The 24,335-nt window shown below is 47.5% G+C and overlaps 2 protein-coding genes across 5 annotated transcripts in view; one reads left to right on the top strand and one right to left on the bottom strand.

Annotated features, from left to right (window-relative positions):
* The window catches only part of chd6 (chromodomain helicase DNA binding protein 6), a 40,612-nt gene extending 22,172 nt beyond the window's left edge, over positions 1-18,440 (top strand). For 2 of the 4 annotated variants that reach the window (XM_068722286.1, XM_068722284.1), the window contains exons 26-45: positions 724-883; positions 996-1,085; positions 1,184-1,287; positions 1,475-1,604; positions 2,391-2,469; positions 3,139-3,196; positions 3,872-4,241; positions 4,471-4,679; positions 5,039-5,136; positions 5,868-6,632; positions 6,725-6,970; positions 7,255-7,573; positions 7,736-9,178; positions 9,475-9,623; positions 9,980-10,252; positions 11,686-12,291; positions 12,430-12,675; positions 13,158-13,298; positions 13,410-13,514; positions 13,771-18,440. In XM_068722286.1, the coding sequence (XP_068578387.1) occupies positions 724-883; positions 996-1,085; positions 1,184-1,287; positions 1,475-1,604; positions 2,391-2,469; positions 3,139-3,196; positions 3,872-4,241; positions 4,471-4,679; positions 5,039-5,136; positions 5,868-6,632; positions 6,725-6,970; positions 7,255-7,573; positions 7,736-9,178; positions 9,475-9,623; positions 9,980-10,252; positions 11,686-12,291; positions 12,430-12,675; positions 13,158-13,298; positions 13,410-13,514; positions 13,771-14,943 (6,764 nt within the window). In that variant the 3' untranslated portion in view covers positions 14,944-18,440. The remainder of the gene's footprint in view (positions 1-723; positions 884-995; positions 1,086-1,183; positions 1,288-1,474; positions 1,605-2,390; positions 2,470-3,138; positions 3,197-3,871; positions 4,242-4,470; positions 4,680-5,038; positions 5,137-5,867; positions 6,633-6,724; positions 6,971-7,254; positions 7,574-7,735; positions 9,179-9,474; positions 9,624-9,979; positions 10,253-11,685; positions 12,292-12,429; positions 12,676-13,157; positions 13,299-13,409; positions 13,515-13,770) is intronic. The other 2 variants (XM_068722287.1, XM_068722288.1) reach the window with 2 other exon arrangements.
* A 366-nt stretch (positions 18,441-18,806) lies between these two features.
* rspo4 (R-spondin 4) overlaps positions 18,807-24,335 on the bottom strand; it is a 17,142-nt gene continuing 11,613 nt past the window's right edge. Inside the window, exon 5 of the mRNA XM_068722281.1 lies at positions 18,807-19,380. Coding sequence (XP_068578382.1) covers positions 19,256-19,380 — 125 coding nt within the window. The 3' untranslated portion in view covers positions 18,807-19,255. The remainder of the gene's footprint in view (positions 19,381-24,335) is intronic.

Here is a 24,335-nt window from a genome sequence, read left to right as displayed (position 1 = left end):
CGCTAACATTAAGGTAGCATCTTTAACGTGGACTTAAATGAAGCATGGTTAAGGTGCACTGTAACGTAGCATGGTTAGCTTGCACTTTAATGTAGCATGGCTAGCTTGCACTTTAACTTAGCATGGTTAGCTTACACTTTAACGTAGCATATTTAATGTGCACTTTAACGTAGCATGTTTAACTTAATGTAGCATGGTTAACACTTTAACGTAGCATGTTTAACTTAACGTAGCATGGTTAACACTTTAACGTAGCATGTTTAACACTTTAACGTAGCATGGTTAACACTTTAACGTAGCATGGTTAACACTTTAACGTAGCATGTTTAACACTTTAACGTAGCATGGTTAACACTTTAAAGTAGCATGGTTAACACTTTAATGTAGCATGGTTAACGTGCACTTTAACGTAGCATGGTTAACGTGCACTTTAACGTAGCATGGTTAACACTTTAACGTAGCATGGTTAACGTGCACTTTAACGTAGCATGGTTAACGTGCACTTTAACGTAGCATGGTTAACGTGCACTTTAACGTAGCATGGTTAACGTGCACGTTAACGTAGCATCATTAAGGTGTCTCTTTTTTCCCCCAAACATCCACATGCCTAAATGACCCACAATGCAACTACATACGTGAATATGTGATGACTCCATGGTTTATGGCGTTGGTACCTAACCTGCCGTGATGATGGTTGTTTCCTCCCTCCCCTCTGGGCTCCAGGGTTATCAGCTCCGGTCCCTCGTGGTCGGAAGGGGAAGAAGCTGAAGAACCAGCTGAACGTTACTGAGGTGAAGAACGCAGACTGGCTGGTCCACTGTAACCCGGAGGTGGTGCTGCAGGACGAGAGCTACAAGAAACACCTGAAGCAGCACTGCAACAAGTCAGTCTACACCCGGCTGAACTGGCTATGACTCTAGAGACTATGGAAAGTAATCTATTACCATACAGAGTAACCCCCCCCCCCCCCCCCCCCCCCCCCTCTCTGTCCTCAGGGTGCTGCTGAGGGTGAGGATGCTGTACTACCTGAAGGTGGAGGTGTTGGGTGAAGCTGCCAATCAAGCTCTAGAAGGGATACCTGCCAGGTAACTTCACATCATTCCACACCTCGTTGGATGGTTCATCATTTGATTCATGATGGACATATTAACTGTGTGTGTGTGTGTGTGTGTGTGTGTGACAGTAAACTGGAGGTGTCCCTACCAGACATTGACTACATCGAGATCCCAGCTGCATGGTGGGATACCGATGCTGACAAGTCTCTCCTCATAGGAGTCCACAAACACGGTGAGGAAGACGTCTCAAAGGATGAAGACAGCTGATGATTCCTCCTCAAAGATTGTTCATTATTCATCATTGATCATTGGCTTCAGCCCTTTTGAGCTGTTTGAAACGTTGGGAGAGTCACAGGCATCTGTATGTATGTGTGTTAATGTGTGTTATTGTATTAACGTGTGTGTGTCTCCCTCTACAGGCTATGAGCGATACAACGCCATGCGAGCCGATCCAGACTTGTGTTTCCTGGAGAGAGTCGGGATGCCCGACGTCACAGCTCTGACTGCTGAACAGGGAGGAGGGGAGGGGGGGTCTGACATGGCTGACAGGTGGAGCATTCACACACACACACACACACACACACACACGTAAACCTCACCTCGTTTTTACTATAAACTACGTTTTAGTAGCCTCTCTGTCCAGCTGGTAATCTGTCCTTCTAGTAGAGACAGAGACACATGCATGTTCACTAATGAGCTCCTCCTCCTCCTCCTCCTCCTCCTCTGTAGTAGTGTTAACAGCAGGAGGCGTCATCACTAGTGTGAACAACACATCCTGCTCTCTGATGTTTGTTTACATCAACACACCTCCACGCACACACACACACGCACGCACGCACACACACACACACACACACAGCTGCAGGTGTATTTCCGTAGAGCGTTAGATTTTCTCCATCACCTGCCACTGAACACCCAAAGGTTCATGGTGATGTTCTGCTAGAAGTTCAAGTGACAAGTGGCCTGAGAGGAAGAGGAGGGTGTGGACACAGAGTGATGAAGATGAGACGTAGAGGCGCAGAAAGACGGAGATACGGAGGTACTAGGTGTAGAGACATAGAGACCTAGAAGGGAGACGAAGGGACACGAAGGGTTGACTCCGGTCAGAATCGAGTCCACAGCTGCTCTTTGTTCTTCTTAAACACTGACAGGTTACAGGGCTCTGCTTCTACTGCCTTCATTTGATTCATTTACGCACAACTTGACATCTAACGTGAGGTCAAAGACTCTACGATGAGTGTGTTTTCGTCCTCGTCACAGAAGACGTCTCTCAGCAGGACTTTGTGTCCGAGTTGTTAAAGGTGGTTTTCTTCTTCTCTGTCGTTCCTTTGTCAGCGTGAGTAAAGCTGAAGAGGTGAAGGACGAGGCAGAGAGCAAAGCCGAAGGAGGAGAGGACAGAGACGAGAGCAGCAAGGTGAAGACATTTCATTCTCTGTCGGACATGTTGTCCTCTTCACCATACTGTTGTCCCTCTTTCTGTTGTGATGGTTATATGTCCTCCAGGGAGACATTGTTAGATTCAGGACGTCCTCTGGATGCGGTAATAACACCTGTGTGGAGGTAATGATGCGTTTTAATACACAACACATACTGTTGAAAATGTCTTCATTGATTATTTTATTAGGTTCCATTTATCTTTTCTTCTGTTTTCTTAATGTGCACTTCACACCGTTAGAATTACAAACATCATGGTAACAAAATCAGTTTCATTAAAGCTGATTTTTAACATCTGCAGCCTGAGAAGCAACTTCCACCTCAACAGTCCTGTTTTATATTTTATATGAAACAGACCAGAATTAATCTAAACATGACTTTTACAAATGTTTTGTAGAAGAAGATCACCATTTTTATTAACACAAATAGTTAAATAATAAAAAAAAAAAGTTTGTTATGTCGGTATGTTTTTGTTTGTGGAGGAAATGATAACTAAATATTGTTTTGTGATGTTTTATCGTTACAAAGTCAAGACATTGTACAGTTCATTCTGTCAAATCTGTTGATGAAATATTCTCATTTATATTGTGACGTTGATATTTAAAGATGTGTGTCTGCATGTGTTGGATGATCTTTGTGTGTTTAACAGGGAGAGGAGACCTGCTCCAGTACGGACACCTCAGACAAACCTGACAGTACCGGTCCAGGTGAGACAGACCTGTCTCCAGATCTAAACCCAGGTCTAAACCCAGATCTAAACCCAGCTAGTCTTCATATCTAAACCCAGATCTAAACCCAGCTAGTCTTCATATCTAAACCCAGATCTAAACCCAGCTAGTCTTCATATCTAAACCCAGCTAGTCTTCATATCTAAACCCAGCTAGTCTTCATATCTAAACCCGGCTAGTCTACATATCTAAACCCAGATCTAAACCCAGCTAGTCTTCATATCTAAACCCAGCTAGTCTTCATATCTAAACCCAGCTACTCTCCATATCTAAACCCGGCTAGTCTTCATATCTAAACCCGGCTAGTCTACATATCTAAACCCGGCTAGTCTACATATCTAAACCCGGCTAGTCTACATATCTAAACCCGGCTAGTCTTCATATCTAAACCCAGCTACTCTACATATCTAAACCCAGATCTAAAGCCAGCTAGTCTCTATATCTAAACCCGGCTAGTCTACATAGCTAAACCCAGCTAGTCTTCATATCTAAACCCAGCTCGTCTACATATCTTGAAATATACATGAATATAAACCTTTTGAAACCACTCTTTGATTGATTAGAGATTGTAGCTCATCTCTTCTTTAGAATGGATTTGTTTGGACCTGCAGCATCACTCAAAGCAGGAAGTAGTAATGAGATCTTTCTCCTCAGACTCTCAGATGTCAGGTGACTTGTGCGCCCATGACGGAGCTGTGGTCACCACCACGACAGTGGGCGTGGCCTCTCTCCACGTGGTTCAGGCCCGCCCCCTCTGGCCCACTGGCCCGGCCCTGACGGCTCGTTTACGGCGCCTCATCACCGCCTACCAGCGCTTCACGCTGCGCCGCGAGCCGCCGCTACGCCACGACTACCTGCTTCACGACGGCCTGGTCGGCATGGGGATGGGAGGAGGAGGAGGAGGAGGGGCCGCCCACGGTCACCACGCCGGCGCGCCGATGGCGTGGCAGCTGGGCGAGGAGCTGAGGAGGTGCTCCGTGGTCGCCACTGAACCGGACCCACTGTTCCTGGAGTGGCAGAGAAGGTACCAGGGTCGTTAGAGAAGAGAGCGTTGTTCCTGGTCGTAATAATGAAAATATTTAAATATATATGAATACTTTGATCAGTGGCTCAACACCTTTTTGTTCTCTCATTTATTTAAATGAAAGAGAGATTTTGTATGTTATGGCAGGTTTAAAATAAGCCTTTTTTTCCCCCAAACGTACGTCATAAATTTGACAATATGACGCGTGAAACATCCCATCTTGTTTCAGGTGGACTCGTCGAGAACAAGCTGATTTCTACCGCACCGTGTCGTCGTACGGCGTCGTCTACGACTCGGACAGGAAGTCCTTCGACTGGTCCCAGTTCAGAGCTCTGGCCCGACTGGAGAGGAAGACGGACGAGAGCTTGGAGAGATACTTCAACTCCTTCGTCAACATGTGCAGGACGGCCTGCAAGTTGCCTCCCAGGAAGGAAGAAGGTACTGAGAACCTCCAGAGTCCAGCTCTGCATCGACTAAAGTCAATGGTGTCATGGGGGACAGCTGTAGGCCTCGTGTTCCTCAGAACCTGGTCTCTGGTCTCTGGGACCCGTTACTGCCCCCTGCTGGTGGGAGGAGTCAGTTCATCTTAATTATTAAAATATAAATAACTCTGTTAATGAGTATGAGGACATAAAACAACATGTCAAATATGAATACATGATTTTAAACAGGTTTATTTACCATAAATGACATTTGCTTCAGTGTTAAAACCACATGATGACAGGAGGATGACAGCTGAACCTACTTATCTCCTCTTTCTCTCACCCACCCTCCTCTTCCTCCCTCCTCTTCCTCAGGGTCGGTGGATCCCGCTCTGCTCGTGGAGCCTCTGACTGAAGAGAGAGCAGCCAGGACTTTATATCGCATCGAGCTGCTCCGAAAGATCAGAGAGCAGGTGAGTTCTGTGTAGAAACGGAGCTTCACGGAGCTTCTTGACACTTTTCACTGGTTTCTTCAAAAGTTCATCTCCCAACACAGAGATGTGCTTCATGTCAGTGTGATGATGGAGCCTCAAATCAGCCGGATTCATCTCTGAATATGAAAGCTTCTTCTGGTGTCATGAATAAAAGAAGATAGATAGCTTAATGTGTCTAGAAATCATCTAAAAACCTCATATTTCCTCACAATGATCGATGTTTAGTTTATAGGGTCACTATGAACCTTCAGTTCACGGTTCCTCTCTCTGGCTCTACTGAGTCACTATGAACCTTCAGTTCATGGTTCCTCTCTCTGGCTCTACTGCGTCACTATGAACCTTCAGTTCACGGTTCCTCTCTCTGGCTCTACTGCGTCACTATGAACCTTCAGTTCACGGTTCCTCTCTCTGGCTCTACTGAGTCACTATGAACCTTCAGCTCACGGTTCCTCTCTCTGGCTCTACTGAGTCACTATGAACCTTCAGTTCACGGTTCCTCTCTCTGACTCTACTGAGTCACTATGAACCTTCAGTTCACGGTTCCTCTCTCTGGCTCTACTGAGTCACTATGAACCTTCAGTTCACGGTTCCTCTCTCTGGCTCTACTGAGTCACTTTGTTCCTGTGAACCAAAGAGAAGCAGACTGGAGGTCTCTCACAGATCAGAGATGACGCTCTCCTCGTTGTTATATCTACGCTCTCCTCCCTCAGGTTCTCCGTCACCCGTTGCTGTCGGCCCGCCTCCAGCTGTGCCGACCCTCCCTCTACCTGCCGGTCTGGTGGGAGTCCGGTAAACACGACCGGGACCTCCTCATCGGGGCGGCGCGCCACGGCTTGAGCCGCACCGACTTCTACATCCTGAACGACCCCCAGCTGAGCTTCCTGGAGGCTCACAGGAACTACGTCAGGGGTCACCCCTCCCACCTTCATCCTCATCACCATCACCACCTGGTGACTCACCCTGGCATCTCGTCTTCGTCCTCCTCGTCTCATCCTCACTGCTGCCTGTATGATTCTCCTCAGCCTCCTGAGTATCCCCACCAGTCCTCCCACCACCACCAGCACCACCACCCTGGGCCTCCACCGGCTCCTTCTCCCTCCTCCTCCTCCTCTCACCCTCACCTCCACCCTTTACCATTGGATGCACACAACTCTGCCTCCCCAAGTCTGGGACTAGTGGCTGGTTCACGGGGAGACTTCCTGGACTGTCCCCCTTTGGATGAAGGCCTGGAGCTGGGTTCTCTGCAGCATGACGCCATGTCTGCAGACGCTCTGCACGGAGGGAAGGCTTCCAAAGACGCCCTCAACGGGTTCCCCTTCAACTCTGCTGCAGGAGGTCAAAGCATGCTCAACTCGTACGGAGTCGGAGGAACCGACCTCGATTCTAAACTGAGGAGTGACGTTCTGGTTGGTGAGCAGGGCTCGTCAGAGGAAACCGGGCTGATGGCCCCGTCCGTGGAGCTGGATCAGTTACAGGTATCTGGTTTCTCTTTGTTGGCTTGGTCTGTAAAACGTGATCAAATAATGAAACGTCCATCAGGTTTGACCCGTCTCCTCTGTCCCTGCAGGCTCCCTGGGACGGGACAGACCACTCCAGTCCGGCTCACCACATGTTCAATGAGTCTGATCCCATCCTGGGTCCGTCCGCTTTAGAGACCGGCTTCCTGGAGGACGAGGACGAGGAGGCGCAGGGGGGAGACAGAGGGGAGGAAGGAGGAACTCTGGAGGAGTGTTTGGGCCTCCCGTCCTCTTCCTCTCACCCGTCCGCAGGAGATCCTGTGGAGCCGCTGTCCTCAAGTTACATGCTCTTCAAGGTTTGTATATATATATACTCTATATCACTATGTGTGTGTGTGTGTGTATATATATATATATATATATATACATATATATATATATGTATGTATGTATGTATGTATGTATGTATGTATGTATGTATGTATGTATGCATGTATGTATGCGCTACAGGGGGACTATAATAAATGTGTATATCTGTCTTTTTAACCCTTTACTTTCAACAACACCTCAGTTAATTAACCCTTTGTAGTATTAAACGATCACATGATCTCGTCCTGACCCTCTCGTCTTCTGCTCTCAGGACATCGGCGTCAGCGAGGAACCCAGCGCAGATCAAACCGACCTGTCGGTGAGCCCCCCTCCTCCCTACGTCCCCCCTCCCCCCCTCTCTCTGTCTGACATCACCGCCCACGAGCCGCAGGATAGGCTGGGCCACTCCGATGTCACCGAGAGCCTGGCCAATCCTGTGGAGGAAGGAGGAGGCCGGGAAGGAGGCGCTGTGTTTCAGTTTGACGACAAGGAGGAAGAAGTGGGAGACCTGTCGAGGAGGAGCGAGGAGCAGGAGGTGGAGAAACAAGGAGGTCAAGGTCTGGGTGGAGAGGAGTGTGATGCAGACCGAGGTTTGTTAAAAAAACACTCTAAAACAAATTCCTGTTACACAAGTGGCAGAAGATCTACCATCACAATACGTTTACAGATGCTTTAGTCTCATTTTTGCACTGCAGCATTCATTCAACGTTGCTTCCACATGGTTAAATCCATCTCATGGTTTATCCTCACAGGTTCAGACCATCGTTTGGGGGTCCTGAATCCAACCATGGAAGTACCCCAGATGGACGGAATAGTGCCAGAACCTGGACTTGGAGACCAGGATGAAGAAGACCTTCAGAGGGGCTTCGACCAATCGGAGCACAAAGAGGAGTCACCGCGAGATGCTCACCCATACCTCGGGAAGCTGGAGCAGCAGGGCGGCCTCGCGTGCCCCGAGTCCATTGAAGAGCCTGGAGAGGAGGTGGATGGGTTGATTCTGTATCAGGCGGTAGAGGAAGACACCATGGGGAACTCTCTGGACACAGAAACATTGCTGGGGAACACAGCTGGAGAGGAAAGTCCAGAGGACGGCACAGATCTGGCAGATCAAGTGGACGAGATCTCTGAAGGGCAGGTGGATCCAGTTCCTCTTATGGACGTTGCAGTGGTTCAACCCTGTGATGAAGAACCAGAGAAACATCTAGACGTGAAACCCAGTGAGATGGTGCTGCAGAGCATTTATTCTGAATACGCATCGCCCTCCTGCCCTACTACTGCTGCCTCACCCCCGACAGTAGCATCAAAGGCAAAGAACGGAGCTGGACTCAAAAGTGAAGAGTCCATGGATCAGGAAGCCTATGACAGTACGGCTGAAGATCTGAACTGTAAGAATAGAGTCCTGACGTTCTCCCTCGATCAGGACCACAAAGACGATCTGCTTGAGCAAGATGAACTCAAAATGGCCGCCACTCTTCCTGCAGACAGAGTTGACTCAAAGCCATCTGATCTGAAGTTCTCTCTGTTACCAGACGGAGGCGGTGAGAAGAAACCACAGCAACTGGAGCTGCCAGTCAAGGTGGAGGAGACCAAGACGGAGACGGCTGTGGATGTCTACCCTGACAGCTCTGAATTCAAACATGGAAAGTTCCTCTCCTACCGGGTCAAGTCAGAAACCCTGGTGACCAAAGCAGAGCATTTACATTACCCTGTCAAACCAGAAACCCTGGAGACCAAACCTGAAGATCTAAGCCCCCCCATGAAGGCTGAGCGCTCAGATCGTAAACCTGAAGTCCTCCAGTTTGCAGCCTACTCAGATGGCGCCGAAATCAAACCCGAAGCAAAACCGGTAGCTCTCAGGTTTTCTCCTTATCCAGACGGGGCTAAGCTTAAGACCGAGTCGGAACCAGAGGATTTAACGGCCTTTCCTGACACTTCTGCCATCAAGCCTGAAGCCAAGCCGGAAGGTTTAGAGTTCTCCACCTACCCAGACAGCTCTGAGATCAAGCCTGAGGCCAAGCCGGAGGACCTGGACTTCTCAGCTTTCCCTGAGATCAAAGCTGAGACGAAGCAAGAGCCGCTGGAGGCCGACAGCACAGTCCTGACCCCGAAGCTGGAGCAGGCCGAAGGGCTGGTGGACTCCTCGGAGAGTCTGGTGGAGAAAGGCCAAGTGAAGGAGGAGCGGCCAGGCACGCCAGGTGAGAACCGTATTCAGAGGTTGATTCATATGAGAGCTCCAACTAATGATTGTCTCATTGTTAATGTATCTATTGATGAATTATCAAATCTATTCTGTAGTCGACTAGAGCAGTCCCTCTTTAGAACGTACCTGATCAGAAGGTACCTTCCTGCTCATGAATATGTATTTCAGTATCATTTACTGCAGACGACGTGAAGCAAAGTGTAGTAATGTTTTCTTAGAATTTATTTATGTTGACTTGTTCTTGAGACGTTTCCTCTTCCTCTTCCTCTTCCTCCTCCTCCTCCTCCTCAGTGTCCGTGGTAGAAGGTTACTCCAGCCCCAGGTTTGCAGCTCCTGTCTCCATGTGTGATGTTCCTGACAGCCTCCATGAGTCCAGAGAGCCAACCATCGCCCAGCTGCTGCAGGAGAAAGCTCTGTACTCCTTCTCTGAGTGGCCCAAGGTACTGTGAAGGATATACTGTAAGCTATAAGCTATGTCGGGTTAGCTGTAAATGTTTATCCTCTTTACAACAAGACGCACGACAAAGAGCTAAAGGCCAGTCTCTGTTTCCTGAAGTAGGATAGGTTTCTTTCTGTTTTTTGATGATGTATGGTCACGTTTTAAGGTTGATATTTTGTCAACATGCAGACAAAAGATGTTGTATTTTCGACCACAATATCTTCCTGCATTATAAAGAGAGGATGTAAATGAGCTGCTGGTTCTTTGGAGTCCATCCAGGTTTATTCCTCTTAATTGATTTAAGTTGTCTCATAGAAACCCCTTCACGTTATTATCTGCTGTGGTGTCTCCCTGTAGGACCGGGTCATCATCAACCGTCTGGACAGCATCTGCCACGCCATCCTGAAGGGGAAGTGGCCTTCATCCAGTGAGCAGTACGACTCTCCCGGCTCTGTGGTTGCCAACTCCTGCCTGGCCAACAGCTTAGCCCAGCACCACCAGCACCAGCAGCACCGAGCCAGCTTTCTCTCCACCACGGCCTCCGGCTCCGTAACCAGTCAGCCCCGGATCCAGCAGACCAACGCGAGTCTGGGGTTCTCCATCCCCCCTCCTCTCACTAGACTCCCTAAGGTGAGAACATCCCTGTGACCGACCCGATGTATTAACCCCCTTTATTCTACATCTATGCATCTTCATCTGTCCACATGTATCTCCACTGTCTCACGCCATGAGTCATACCAGTGGTGTCCAGTTAGCACTGCTAATAGTGCTAGTAGTAATGATAATGCTCATAGTGCTAATAATGCTCATAGTGCTAATAGTGCTCATAATGCTAATAATGCTCATAGTGCTAATAGTACTAATAATGCTGATAATGCTAATAGTTCTAATAGTGCTGATTATGCTAATAGTTATATTAGTGCTAATAGTGCTAATAACGCTAATAGTGCTACTAATGCTAATTGTTCTAATAATGCTAATAGTTTTAATAATGCTCATACTTCTGGTTCCTCAAAACCTGTCAAAAATATATGCTTCTTTCATTTGACCTCTTATGCCTAACTTTTTTTTCAATTAAAATGTAAAATGTTTTCCAGTTCCAGTTTAATTTGTTGAAATTCTTTAAATGACACTTAACTTTTTTTCAACTTCTATTTATTTTATTTGTAAAAAGAAGGTTTTTTGTTTTAATTCATTTTTAAATGTAGAGCATTTTGAGCTGAATAGTCTGTATGAAATGGATACAAATAAAGATTATTATTATGATTATAATAATGCTAATAGAATCCTGACAGACTGACAAGGATTCAGTGCATCATCACTTCAACTTGTCTTGTTTGTGCTTCTTCAGTCAATTAGAATAAGTTTTATATACAAATTAAAAGCACACATAATTTATGTCACATCCTTGTGGTGAAACCTTTGCCTGATCAGGTTCACTAAAGAATTCAAGTATATGATACAAATATATGTTATATATAATGTATCTGTAGAGCAGCTCTGGACACCTCTAGTTCACATTGCTTTGTTTCTCCTCTGTAAAGTTCTTCGTCTCTGTTTTGTGAATATTATACATGTTGGCATCAGACAGATAGAGGGTTTGTGTACGCAGCACAGAGCAGGGACCAGTCCGTCAGAGCTCTCAAAGCAGGGACCAGGCCATCAGAGCTCTCAAAGCAGGGACCAGGCCATCAGAGTTATCAGAGCAGGGACCAGGTCATCAGAGCTTTCAGAGCAGGGACCAGTCCGTCAGAGACCAATCCATCAGAGCTCTCAGAGCAGGGACCAGTCCATCAGGGCTCTCAGAACAGGGACCAGTCCATCAGAGCTCTCAAAGCAGGTCCCAGTCCATAAGAGCTCTCATAGCAGGGACCAGTCCATCAGAGCTCTCAGAGGTAACCGGACCAGCAGACAGCAGCTTCCAGAGAGCAGACCTTAGATAGATATGTGTGCAGGTTGTACCCAGGCCGTTGTGTTGTCTCAGTCCATATGTATGTTTAACAAAGCCATCATCTCTCTCCCGTTCTTGTCTTACCCCTCACCCACCCTGTCCACTCTGACAGTACATGTCGCGAGGCGGCGCATGTGGGCGCGGAGCTTGGCGCCTCACCTCCTTGCCTCTCTTACAGGAGAGACTCGTGGCTCCTCCTTACCTCCCCGAGCTCAAACGAGCAGGGGGTCGGAGGTCATTCGACTATGAGGCTGCCGCCGCCGCCGCCAAGGTTTTATCTGGGAAATCAGCACCGTCGTGCCACACGGCTGTCTCCACGAGCTCCGGCGGTGCGCCTCCCCCGGTGGTGGCCCCGCCCTCTCATCATCACAGCAGCGCCATGTTGATTAACGGCTGGCAGGAGACAGCCATCGATCTCACCAAGTCATCCGGTGAAATAAGCACCAGCGTGGGGTCAGGAGACACCGCGGTGGCTCCGGGACCCAGTCACCAACTGCCACCGCCGCCCCCCATCACCGCACCACTGCCGGGCTCCGTGGGGATGGACATGGCCGGGATCCTGCAGGCCGGGCTCATCCATCCTGTAACGGGGCAGATAGTTAACGGAAGCCTGAGGGGAGATGACTCCCTGAGGAGGAGGAGAGGCAGGAGGAGAAACGTTGAGGCGCTGTACTCTGAGTTCACCAAGAGCAGAGGACTGCACCTCCCGGAGACTCAGGTGGGTGGAGGGGGGAGGGAGGAAGGAGGAGTGAAGGGTTCTTCTGATGTTCATGTTGCTTTGGGGTAGAAGTTCAATAACAAAACAGACCCGAGAGTAAAATCTTTTCACGCCTCCACCTGTGTGTGTCTTTTCCAGCTGCAGGGCCGAGTGGAGCTGATCAGCCACTCCTCCGTCTCCTCCTCCACTTCCTCGCCATCCCCCTCTCCTTCAGAGCGACCCGCCGGCCCCCCCACTCCGTCCTCCTCCTCCACACCCACCCCCACCCAGACTCCTCCTCAGCCGGAGATCGTGGCCATCGACCGAGAGGCGGCCAGCAAAGGTCTGATGGAGTGGCTGAGACAGAACCCGGGCTACAGCATGGACCTGCCCAGCTTCTCTCATGTGAGGAGTCCCTGTTTCTTCTTCTGGGTTCAGAGTCACTTTTATCAGAAACTTGTTGTATCGGTTCATTTTAATGGACTTATGTTGTTGATGTTTTATGTTGTCTGAACAACAAAACCCGCCAATGGAAAAGCATGTTTTCTTTAAACAATCATAACAAATGCTCTTTTTAATGATTGATGTCATCATAACTGTGTGTGTTGTTCTGCACTAAAGACATGTTCTACTTCATGATGGTTCTGTTTCATAGAGGAGCAGAACTTTAGATTACAGAGTAGAACAAGAACACAGAGAAAAAACAATGACTCTGAACCTGCTCGATGTTCAGAGGGTTGAAGGAGATAATCTACCGTCATCTGTTCCTCTCTGGTCATTGGAGCTCATGCTGTAACAGATTGTCTGTCTGTCTGTCTGTCTGTCTCTCTGTCTCTCTCTCTGTCTCTCCCGTCTCCCTCATCCTCCCTCTTGTCTTCTCTGCTCAGTCTGGAGCAGGTCTTCTCCATGGCTTTGTGGAGCGTCCTAAACAGAGGAGGCATCGCTGCAAAGACCCCACCAAGCTGGACATCAACTCTCTGACGGGGGAGGAGAGGGTTCCTGTGGTCCACCGAGGAACCGGACGCAGGGTAGATCACTCACTACTATTATTAATATACTACGTTATTATTATAGTTATTCGTTATAATAAGTTATTATGATACTAAGATCTTATTATCTGTACTTCCTGTCTCCTGTAGCTGGGTGGAGCAATGGCTCCGGCCATAAAGGAGCTGTCCCGGTGGCTCGATGCTAACTCAGAGTACTACGTGGCTCCAGACTGGGCCGACGTGGTCAAACACTCGGTGAGCATCAAGACCACAACAACAACAACAACAACAACAACAACAACAACAGAACCATCTTTGTTCACTTGATTCTCTCCTCATTACCTATGAGACCAAATGGGTCAGCTGATCAACATGAACGTCTGATCTATTGATTGTTGACTTGTTTTTATTATGGAAGTAGAGGGTTCACATGTTTTAATTAGCATACTAATTATTCATAAAGCCTTTTATTCACCATGACGATGTCTGACTCCTCCTCCTCCTCCCTCAGGGTTTCCTCCCTGAGGGGAAGTTCTGCCGTATCCTCACAGAACCGGTGAACAGAGACCCGGGTTCTCGGCGCCGTGGGCGTCGTCCTCGCAGCGAGATGCCTAAGCCCCTCCTCTCCGTCTCTGACTCCGCCTCCTCCGGCCTCGGCCCCCCCCTCTTCATGAACGGAGGACTGATTGGCAGTATGGACTCCATGGTGGCCATGCAGAACCTGCGCAGCGGTCTCCACGGGATCCCCATCTCCGGCATCATGGCGGCCGGGTTCCCTCACGGCTTCTCTGCCGCCGTCCAAGGTGGCGGAGCTTCGGCAGAGGACGCCAAGAACGGCTTGAGCATGTTACCCATGATGCTTCACGGCATCCCTCACCCCCACGGCGGAGGCCTCCAACAGCACGCCTTGTTCAGCGTCGGGGCGATGATGGCCCACGCGCCTCCTCACCCCAGCTCCTCCTCCTCCTCTTCATCCTCCGCTTCAAAGGTCACCACCACAACCGCCCCGTCGACGTCCGAGGCCGCCAGCCCTTCGTCCACCACGCCGGCCGACGCCTCCTCTGGCTCCACCGGGGGGGAGAAGGAGGAGCAAGGAGACGCCAACAAGCGAGCGGAGGTCATCTCCTCAACCAGCAGGGCTCACCTAGGCTCCGCCCACCTAGGCTCCGCCCACCTGGGGGCCGGTAGCCACCTTACCTTTAACCCCTTCCTGATCCCCGGCATGTCCCACGGCCTGCTGTACCCTCACATGTTCCTGCCCCACGGCGGCATCATGGCGTTGCCCGCGATGCCTCCTGGTGCGCTGGAGCCAGGGAGCCCCAAGAGGAGGAGGAAGAGAGGGAGGGAGGAGGAGGAGAGAGAAAGTACAGTCAAGGCTAACGTTAGCCTCCACTCGGCCTCCTCCTCCTCGTCTCCCTCCGCTCCCCCCACCTCCTCGTCTCCCTCCGCCCCCCCCGCCTCCTCGTCTCCCTCCGCCCTCCCCGCCGCCTCCTCTCCCTCCGCCCTCCCCGCCGCCTCGTCCCCCCCCGCCCCCACCACCTCCTCGTCTCCCTCCGCCCCCCCCACCTCCACTCCAGAGGAACCGGACTCCCACGGCCCTCCTGAGGAGAGGGAGGAAAGACCGGAGGAGGCGGCGGGAGAGGCAGCGGAGGAGCAGAGACAGGTGGGAGGAGCGGAGGCGTAGAGGAGGAGAGACATCCACCTCCTGCTCCTCAGTGTAAAGTTTGTGCCGTGTCTGTCAGTCGATGTCCATGTAAAGACTTTTATTATGACGCTGACTAAGAATAACGATGATGATGATGATTATATTCAACTTGGTTCTGTTTATATACCAAGACCCCTTCCCCCCCCCCCCCCACCACCACCACCACCACCACCACCACCACCCCCCCCCCCCCCCTCCTTGTATACAAAAACCAGTGTAAGAAACCATCTTCTGTGTTCTCCTCCCCTTCGTCCTGCATCCAGACTGAGACTCCTCCTCAGGAGGAGAGGCATGTTGACTAAGGAGCAGCTTCAGTAACCGATCAGAGAGGGTTTGGAATCAGAGGGAGTTTAAGTTCTCGTTGTTTGATTTCACTTCTCTTATAGTGTGACGTTAAAACACTTTTATCTTCTACATGAGACTCAATCAGGAGGTTTTTAGTGAAGCTTTGAGACCCCCCCCCCCCCCACGTATTTTAATACTTTAATCATGACTTTATTATTATCAATGCTACGCTGCTATAACTTCTTTTTAACAGAAGTTCAGAGTTCAAGTTGTTCTTCTCACGAGAATCATAATCCAGACGTCTGAAGCAGAGAACAATCATGAGACCCATCGTTTGGTTCATCACGAGAAGATCTGAGTCACTTTGTCCCTCGAGTGAGAGGAGGAGAAGAAGGAGAAGGAGAGGAGAGGAGCCACCAGGAGGTCACATGACGAAGAGGAGGAGAGGAAGACTTAAGAGATGTTCTCTTGTCCAATGTAAAGGGATCATCTAGTGAGGAAGAGGAGGAACAAGGTGCCTCCTTATCCAGAGAGGAAGAGGAGGAACACGGTGCCTCCTCATCTAGTGAGGAAGAGAAGCACGGTGCCTCCTCATCCAGAGAGGACGAGGAGGAGCACGGTGCCTCCTCATCCAGAGAGGACGAGGAGGAGCACGGTGCCTCCTCATCCAGAGAGGACGAGGAGGAGCACGGTGTCTCCTCATCCAGAGAGGAAGAGGAGGAACAAGGTGCCTCCTCGTCCAGAGAGGAAGAGGAGGAACAAGGTGCCTCCTCGTCCAGAGAGGAAGAGGAGGAACAAGGTGCCTCCTCGTCCAGAGAGGAAGAGGAGGAACAAGGTGCCTCCTCGTCCAGAGAGGAAGAGGAGGAACACGGTGCCTCCTCGTCCAGAGAGGAAGAGGAGGAACAAGGTGCCTCCTCGTCCAGAGAGGAAGAGGAGGAACACGGTGCCTCCTCGTCCAGAGAGGAAGAGGAGGAACAAGGTGTCTCCTCATCCAGAGAGGAAGAGGAGGAACAAGGTGCCTCCTCATCCAGAGAGGAAGAGGAGGAACAAGGTGTCTCCTCATCCAGAGAGGAAGAGGAGGAACAAGGTGCCTCCTCGTCCAGAGAGGAAGAGGAGGAACAAGGTGTCTCCTCATCTAAAGAAGAAGAGGAGGAACTCCTCCTTCTCTTCGCTCCTTGCCTCCTTTCTTTTCCTCTGATCACTTTTAAAAGTTTCTAAACGAGTCGATCTTTTTATATTTTTGCCGTTTCTTTCTTTTTCTTTCTTTTTCCTTTATTCTCGGTTTCTCCGTTGGTGACGACATACTTGACAGAGGGGGATTGTGGGTAATCAAACAGACTGTACTGTACATTAAGCGGATCCGTTCAGAACCGGGTTTCCGTGCGTTTCGGGGTTCTACGTTAAAATGTTTCCGTTTACGATGTTGGATTTCACTTTAGTTTTGTTTTCATACATGAAAACATCATTTTTGCACAAAGTCTTTTTGTGAGTGTTGACCTGTAACGTCTCGTATTTCCTTCGTGTGTGTGTGTGTGTGTGTGTGTGTGTGTGAGTCTGTGTGATGAGAGAGTGTGTGTGTGATGAGAGAGTGTGTGTGTGAGATGGGAGTGTGTGTGTGTGTGTGTGTGTGTGCATGCATGAGCACACCTTTAGTTGTTTCTTCGTCTCGTCCTGACTCACATTTCTTGTTAAAAACTAAACATGGTTGTTGCCTTGTCACAAGTTCGTGGCTCCGTCTAATTTATTACACTTTTTCTTTTTCTTTGCCAAACGTTCACCAAATATTCTTTGTGTCTTTTGTTTCATGATGTTTTATTATTCCAGTAAAAGGCCTTATTTAGTATAGTTTGTGTGTCGTTTCTCCTCCGGTAAACTAATCCGTCTCAAAGCACAAAGCAGACCAGTGCCTCTAAATAATGACCTCACCATGTGACATCACGTGGGTGACATCATCAGCTCTCCTCGCTCTCATTGGATTAATCTCAACCTGAGTCGGTCGGTGTGATGTCACAGTTGATAAACCTCCAGAGAGGATCATTAATATTCTGAATCGTGTAAGATGTTGATATTCTTCAGGTTTAAACATGAGGAGTTATTTAAAGGTCAGTAGTCGTGTTTTTACATTAATCTGCATGTTAATATCAGAGGATGATTCATCTTCATGATGTAAACGCATCAGTAGGAATATTATCTCTAATCGCAACAACCTGGATATTTAGTAAACGTGACGTTTCATTCAAATATTCCAGTTTGAAGAATGGAAACGGAAGAACAAGTTAACTAGAACAAGCTCCATTCAGATTCTAATAATGTTTATGATTATCAAACATGACGACACGCCGCCCCTTTAATAAACCAGATCTTAGTCTGACAGCGAGGCTTCTGATCGGAGGCTCAGAGGAGTCCTCGGTAGTGACATCACTTCCTCTAAATGTCGTGACGCCGTCTCTGATCATCACGATGTATTTATTCTTCACTTCTTCACATCGTTGCTCTTGAACGTCTCCTGACCGAACACACGGAGAGTCCTCTGTGTTTATCTATGTGCCATACCATAATAATCCAAACCCAGAGCCGTCATTGGGCCCAAGCAGCTTGTGGGATTCTGACCCAGGACCGATCCAGATGTTCATGGTGTATTTTGTGACTTTTTATTAGAAGACGACTGAGTTCTCTGTGTCTTTAAATCAGAACATAACTGGATTAATTATCACGTTTAAAATATTCACGATATAAAGACGACCTCCGGTAGACGGACTGTTTAAAGTCTCTCGCTGTTCAAACATCCAAACCAGACCTTTTAGAACTGATCTGGTTCCACAGAACATGAAATATTAATATCAGGTCCCTCTTATGTTGTCATATTAGACATTAATAAACATTTTGGCCTCTGATTAAAAAGATTAAAGATGTTTCAAGAGATCAGCAGCAGTGACATGAAGATGTGAATCCTCCCAGTTTGTGTCTGTGGAACCAGTTCAGCCTGATGATGATGATGATGATGATGATGATGATGATGATGATGATGATGACGATGATGATGATGATGACGATGTAAAGAGCTGCTCCTGAGGTTCTGTGGTGGGTTTTTATCTTTGGTTTCTTATTTGTAACTATAGCTCTGTATCCCATGTGAGTCTCAACATGGTCTGTGATCTTTTATGGTGCAATAAAAGATGACTTTCAACCTCCTCTGGTCACGTGACTCCTTCATTCAGCTCTGCTCTCTGCACAATGCATGCTGGGAATGAAAACTCAAAAGAAACTCGGAAGAAACCCATCGACCGCTACAAAGTCGTCTCACAGTAAGAGGCTTGGTGTCTGGGCAGTGTTAGATCATAGTGTTTATTACCTTGTTAAGTTTACTGTATTGTTATTACGTGTTCCGAGCTCCATTAGTGCCGTGCAGTAATTTATGTATATCATACTGCTGCAACCGTGTTGTGATAGATCACCGCGAGGGAGGTTGGGAATTGTGACTTTATTACTAAAAGCAATCAGAATGCTGACCAAAAAATGGAGCAAAAAAAACACTGAAATTTGGGCCTACACTTTAATGTTCAGCTCGAGAGTGATGACATCACCGCCAGAGTGAAGCAGAGCATGAAAAGAATTCTGTGATTTTCCAAACATCTTAATCCCATTCCCACAATTTTTACTCTTTATACACCATTTTTGGTCAAAACGCTTGGAAATGTGCTGGTCGCACGCATGTGTCTATGGAATCCAACAGACTTACACATTTGGCTCAAAGAGTCGCAGAGCGACATGAACTCCAACCAACTGCTCCATTAGACTCCATGTTAAATCTGACCACTAATTTCTCAAAGAAAGCGGACGGTACCAGTTTCACCAGAAACATAAAAACCACATCAGTGCGTTCGGCAGAGTCTTATCTCTCTCATGTCCATGTGTTCGTGTGTTTGTGTGTCCAGGTGTCCGTGTGTTCGTCTGTCCGTGTGTCCAGGTGTCTATGTGTCCATGTGTCCAGATTTCCGTCTCGCCCTCAGATGTCCTCGTGTTCTGCGTCCCCGTCTGTTGTTGAGTTTCCAGCGTTGACGTTGGCGAGCAGCCGTTGTCGTTTTCTCTCCCTCTTCCTCCCCAGTCCTCCTTTTTTATTCTGTCTTCTTTCTGTTTAAAAGAAGAAAATATTTCAGTCTCATTTTAGTTGTCAAACATCTGCGTTTGTTTCCAGATGTTTGACCAATCAGTCATCATTTACAAACAGAGCTCATTTAGAACAGTGATGTCTTTCTGACTGAGTGACACTCTTTCATTACTACAAGGCAGCGCAGACACAACGGGAGGTCGGTGGTTCGATCCCCGGCTCCTCCGGTCCACATGTTCAAGTGTCCTAATAATCAGTGAGTGAATGTGAATCAGTTCAATCACTCTACAAGACTCTTTGTCCACTTTCTGTCTGTCTCCATACGTCCCATTGCCACTTGATTTCTCAGCATTACCCATGATGCAAAGCAGGACAGAGAGGAAGTGAGAAGCGTAACGTGGGCAGAGACGGTAAAGCATCAGCTGATCTCCTGGTCAGTAGAATAAAGTATGTTACACTGTTTCTTTTATGACCAGATGTACGTCTGAATTATTGTTTTCCTTTAACATGTGTATCTTCTTTTTCTGTGTTAATGTTGCGTCAACTGTCAGAATCGTGTGCTGACCTGGATCAGAGTTTATCTTTTGGACCGCGAAACCCCTTAAAACAGACCAGAACCTGCATCAAACAGCTGGTCTGCACCTTCACACACGAACAACCAAACCAGGAGGAAGAACTCCGTCCATCCGTCATCCATATTTCAATTACTGTGAATGATGATGTGGAATGATGGTGCAGGGTCCTGGGCTGAGTCCAGATCTGAGGAGTGTCAGTGAAGTATTCTGGGAGATGGATCTCTGCTTTCAGAGACACACAGATCAGGTTTAATGTCGTTTAAAAAGAGCTCAACGTGAGCAAGTTTGAGTGAATGTTCAGATATTTCACATCAGACTGAGACGCATTCATATTCTCGTGCTGTTAGAAAAATGTGCTTTTAATGTTGAGCGATGGAGAAGAGAGCTTTAGTATCTTTGGCTCCGGTTTAAAAGTGGAATCATTTTCTGTTATATAGAAAGATCTGAGGTTGATTTAGAGTTTGGTTGGACATCAGAGAAACAAAATAAATACACGCAGAAAGAAAAGACAGAAGACGAAGAGAGGCCAACCTCCAACGCTTTGGACCTTTTTGGTTCATCTGCCAAGAATCTGTCAAAAATATACATATATGTATACATGTATATACATATACAGTATACATATATGTATATATACTTCTCTCTTGATTTATTCCCTCAGTAAACATTGTAAACATGAGTTTATGGTCTCAATCTCTAGTTTCAAGTCAACCATGAGACAACAGCCCTCATCAGCTCAACATTAGTCAGTGTTATTAATAATAATAATAATAATAATAATATGATATAATGATATATAATATATATCTGTGAGTGACCTGGATAAAGATATGGACGCCTGGTTAAAAGGTAAAAACGATGCTCTTGTGTTTTTTAAACGTCCTCCAGAAGAACTTCTGCTTTATTCTCTGAGACAGAATTCCTTTTTTATCACGTAAACAAAGCTTTTCTCTTCTTCTTCTTCTTCTTCTTCTTCTTCTTCTTCTCTTGTTTCTTCATCCTCAGCTCACCAAGACGACTTTCCTTCGTGGTTGAATTCCAGAAGTAAAGTTGGGACCAACACCAACGATTCACAGGTTTCCATGGATCGTGGTTTCATCTGGACCCTGGTCCTTCCTCCCGCTATGGCCTTGCTGACTCCCACTGCTAATATCATTTTTATTATTACTCATCATTACTATTTTATATTAACCGATACCATTAAGGCACATTACTGACTTTGCTTCTTCACCGGAGTCGCTGTGCTTTCTCGCCTCGCAGGTTTGCGTGGATCCTGGTTATACCTGGACCCTGGTCTTGCCTCCTGCCGTGGTTCTGTCATATGCATTGAATGTGTTGTAACTCTGTTATGTTGTTCATTCTGTGCACATGACATCTATCGCACTTCCTCCTCTCTACCTCTTTTCTCCCCGTTAAAGGTTTTTGGGGGAGTTTTTCCTGTTCCGATGTGAGGGTCCTGGGACAGAGGATGTCGTACGTGTACAAACTGTAAAGCCCTCTGAGGCAAATTTGTGATTTTGGGCTCTACAAAAATAAATTGAATTGAATTGAATTCAGAGAGAGTTATGTTTCCTCTGGTTCTCTATCTGAAACATGTGGACGGACACAAAAAATATGCTCACATCCCATCATTGTGTCGCTGTAACCGTCCTCCTCAAAGCCACTTTGAGTCTCTTGTATGTTGGGGGGGGGGGGGGCGTGCACCGCTGGAGTTCCCAGTCCCCCCACCCCACAAACCTCCACAAAGGGTCTCAAAGTGACATGTTGTTTTGGCGCCAGCTGCTCTTCGTAGCCGCCGGTGTGGAGAACCTGATCCCCGGCTGGAGGTCGGTCACATGGCCGTCTGGTTGTTTATCCGCCGTGTCGTTGTGATGAGTCGATGAGTGTTTACAGTTACATGATGCCTCGCCGTCATCTGCCCTTCATTACACATGAGAGCCTTTTTAAAGCCCCCTCTTGTCTCCTCTCCTCATCCTCTCCTTGAAATCAATCAGCTCTTCCTCTCCTCGTTCCTGTCGTCTGTCCTTCATTAGCGATGCTGCGGCAGCGGCTTTGATTCTGGAGGCTGACGATGAGGAGTCGAGACAGAATGTCCTGAGACGACTGTTCTCTGTACCTTAGTGTTCACATGTTTGAACCGTAAGAGAAGGAAACAGGGCAGAAGGATGAATCCAGGGCACACGTCTACATGTACTGTATGCAACTGTTTATGGGTTTATCTGGACGTAGAGGGTACAAGAGGGTATTTTAGCTGTTGCCTCTTCTATCTCAATCACCAGACAAGTCTTCATGAGGTCTTCTTAAGGTCCTCATTTCATTGGACAGATGAGTCATCATGAGGTCTTCCAAAGGTCCTCATTTCATTGGACAGACGAGTCTTCATGAGGTCTTCTCAGGGACTGATGGACTGATGCTTGTCATGCAGAATAATTCTCTGAGGACAAAAGACGCCTGCCAGTTGTAAAACAATAGTAGTGAAGTGACGAGTCATCTTTATTACGTTCAGTACTTGAAAACCGCAAATACAATGAGTGCCTGTGAGGACACTGTGTCTAAGTTCTTGATGGTCTGATAAAAGGTTTCGGAACAATGAAGAGAGCCAATCCAGCCCAAAAGAATCAGTCACACTAACTAACTGTGAACCTCGTGAAAATGCCAGGAATCCACCTAGAAACATACTTTCCCCATGTCTGCCCACAACGCTGAGGGAAAGCAGGAACAATGTCACGGCTGGCTTTCACTCCGAGCCGCCTCTAAATTACACGAAGGACGTCGAAGGCGTGAACGTGAGAAAAGAAGAGTTGGTGTGCAGAGAGCTCCTTGTTCTCTAATGAATACCCGTTGTCCACAGCTTTAGTTTCCCCGAGGCTACGTCTGCAGCGGGAACTTAATGCCTGTGATACTCAGGAAACAGCTCTTCAGCTGTGTCTGTGTTGTGTTACAGCTCACTGGAAGCTCCAGAGCCATGTGCTGCTGCTCAGACTGGATACTGAAGAGTCCGATGAAATGTAGAGGACCTCCCCTCTCTGTCAGACGGGATCAGGCAGACTGGTCGGTGGATATAAAATGTTCTTTGCGATGTAATCCACTTCCATATATTAAAACAATCTGCCCTCGACGAATATGACAGAGTTATTGAGTAGTAAAATGGAAACGTCGAATGGCTCCCAAAGCCTTCGAGCTGTATTTGTTAAGTGCATTTTAAACTACTGTGATAAAAATCAAGTGTTCCTGTAAAACAAGGTTTTGATTGGATCCGTACTGACAGTAACAAGGGTTAACTCACACTTATAAAAATGAGAATAAACCTTGACGAGTTAATTTAAAACAGTGAAAATAGACGTAAACTCATCTGCTTAATGTGCTAAAGGAACCAAGACAATCAGGACTTTAAGACTTTGTTTGTGGAGTTTTATCAGGAGCATTTATGATGCAGTGCACATTTCATGTAAGTTTATTGTTCCTGGAATATAAAGAATCTGTGTGGAACAACGGGACAGTTTGGAGGTAGGAAGCAGGATTCATATTGATTCATATCAGTATGATTGATTGGTAACGTGTCTGAGTACAGTTAAGCCTCCAAAGACACTCTGGTCCAACAGGACATTGGTCAATAAACATTGCTTAGACCTGTGGCCATGAGGTGTTCTGGTTCCTTAACCTGTTAGTGGATGCCAGCTGTAATGGACCCTGTCAGGCTTCAGGAGGAACTGGTTCCAAGAGGAACCAGTGGAGTCCAGAATCAATAGTCAGGTATCAGACGGACTACAGTCTCTGTGGTAAAAAGTCCCTTTGGATGTCTTGTAGAGCGGTGGTTCCCAAACGCTAGTGACCACAGACCGTTTATAAGAAGTGGACGTCATCATGGTGATGTCGCTCTTTGTTTTCTGGATGTTTTGAAGCTTCCAGTTTGGCGTTTTGGCCATTGCCATCTTGTTTCTTGGCAACCATAAAGAAAGTGACCATATCTGGACTGAGGAGGAGTGACGTAGAGACGCCGTATACGTCTCTGGTAGAGACCTGTCAATCACTGTGTAGCCCCGCCCCTAAAGCATCCCCTGCTTTATGGTCTGTTTGACTCTGAATGGAGCATAATGTACTAAATGAACATCATGCTGTATTGAAGAAGACTTGAAACTAGAGATTGAGACCATAAACTCATGTTTACAATGTTTACTGAGGGAATCAATCAAGAGAGAAGTAGAGTCATTTTAGACTAGACTTCTATACAACCAGAGGAGTCGCCCCCTGATGGACACTAGAGAGAATGCAGCTTTAACACATGAAGCTTTGACTTCACTTAAAGAACCATGAGTTCTCTTCGTGACCAATTAAAACCACAAGGAGTGAACTTTGACCTCTCAACATGTGTCAGTGAGCTGCAGGTCGACCAAAGAACCAAA

The sequence above is a fragment of the Cebidichthys violaceus genome, unplaced genomic scaffold, assembly GCF_023349555.1.
Source record: "Cebidichthys violaceus isolate CVI_PGR_0920_01 unplaced genomic scaffold, fCebVio1.0.p SCAF_29, whole genome shotgun sequence".
In the NCBI taxonomy this organism is placed as follows: Eukaryota; Metazoa; Chordata; class Actinopteri; order Perciformes; family Stichaeidae; genus Cebidichthys; species Cebidichthys violaceus.
Note: the sequence above shows the minus strand (reverse complement) of the source record. Positions and strands in the feature narration are given on the sequence as shown.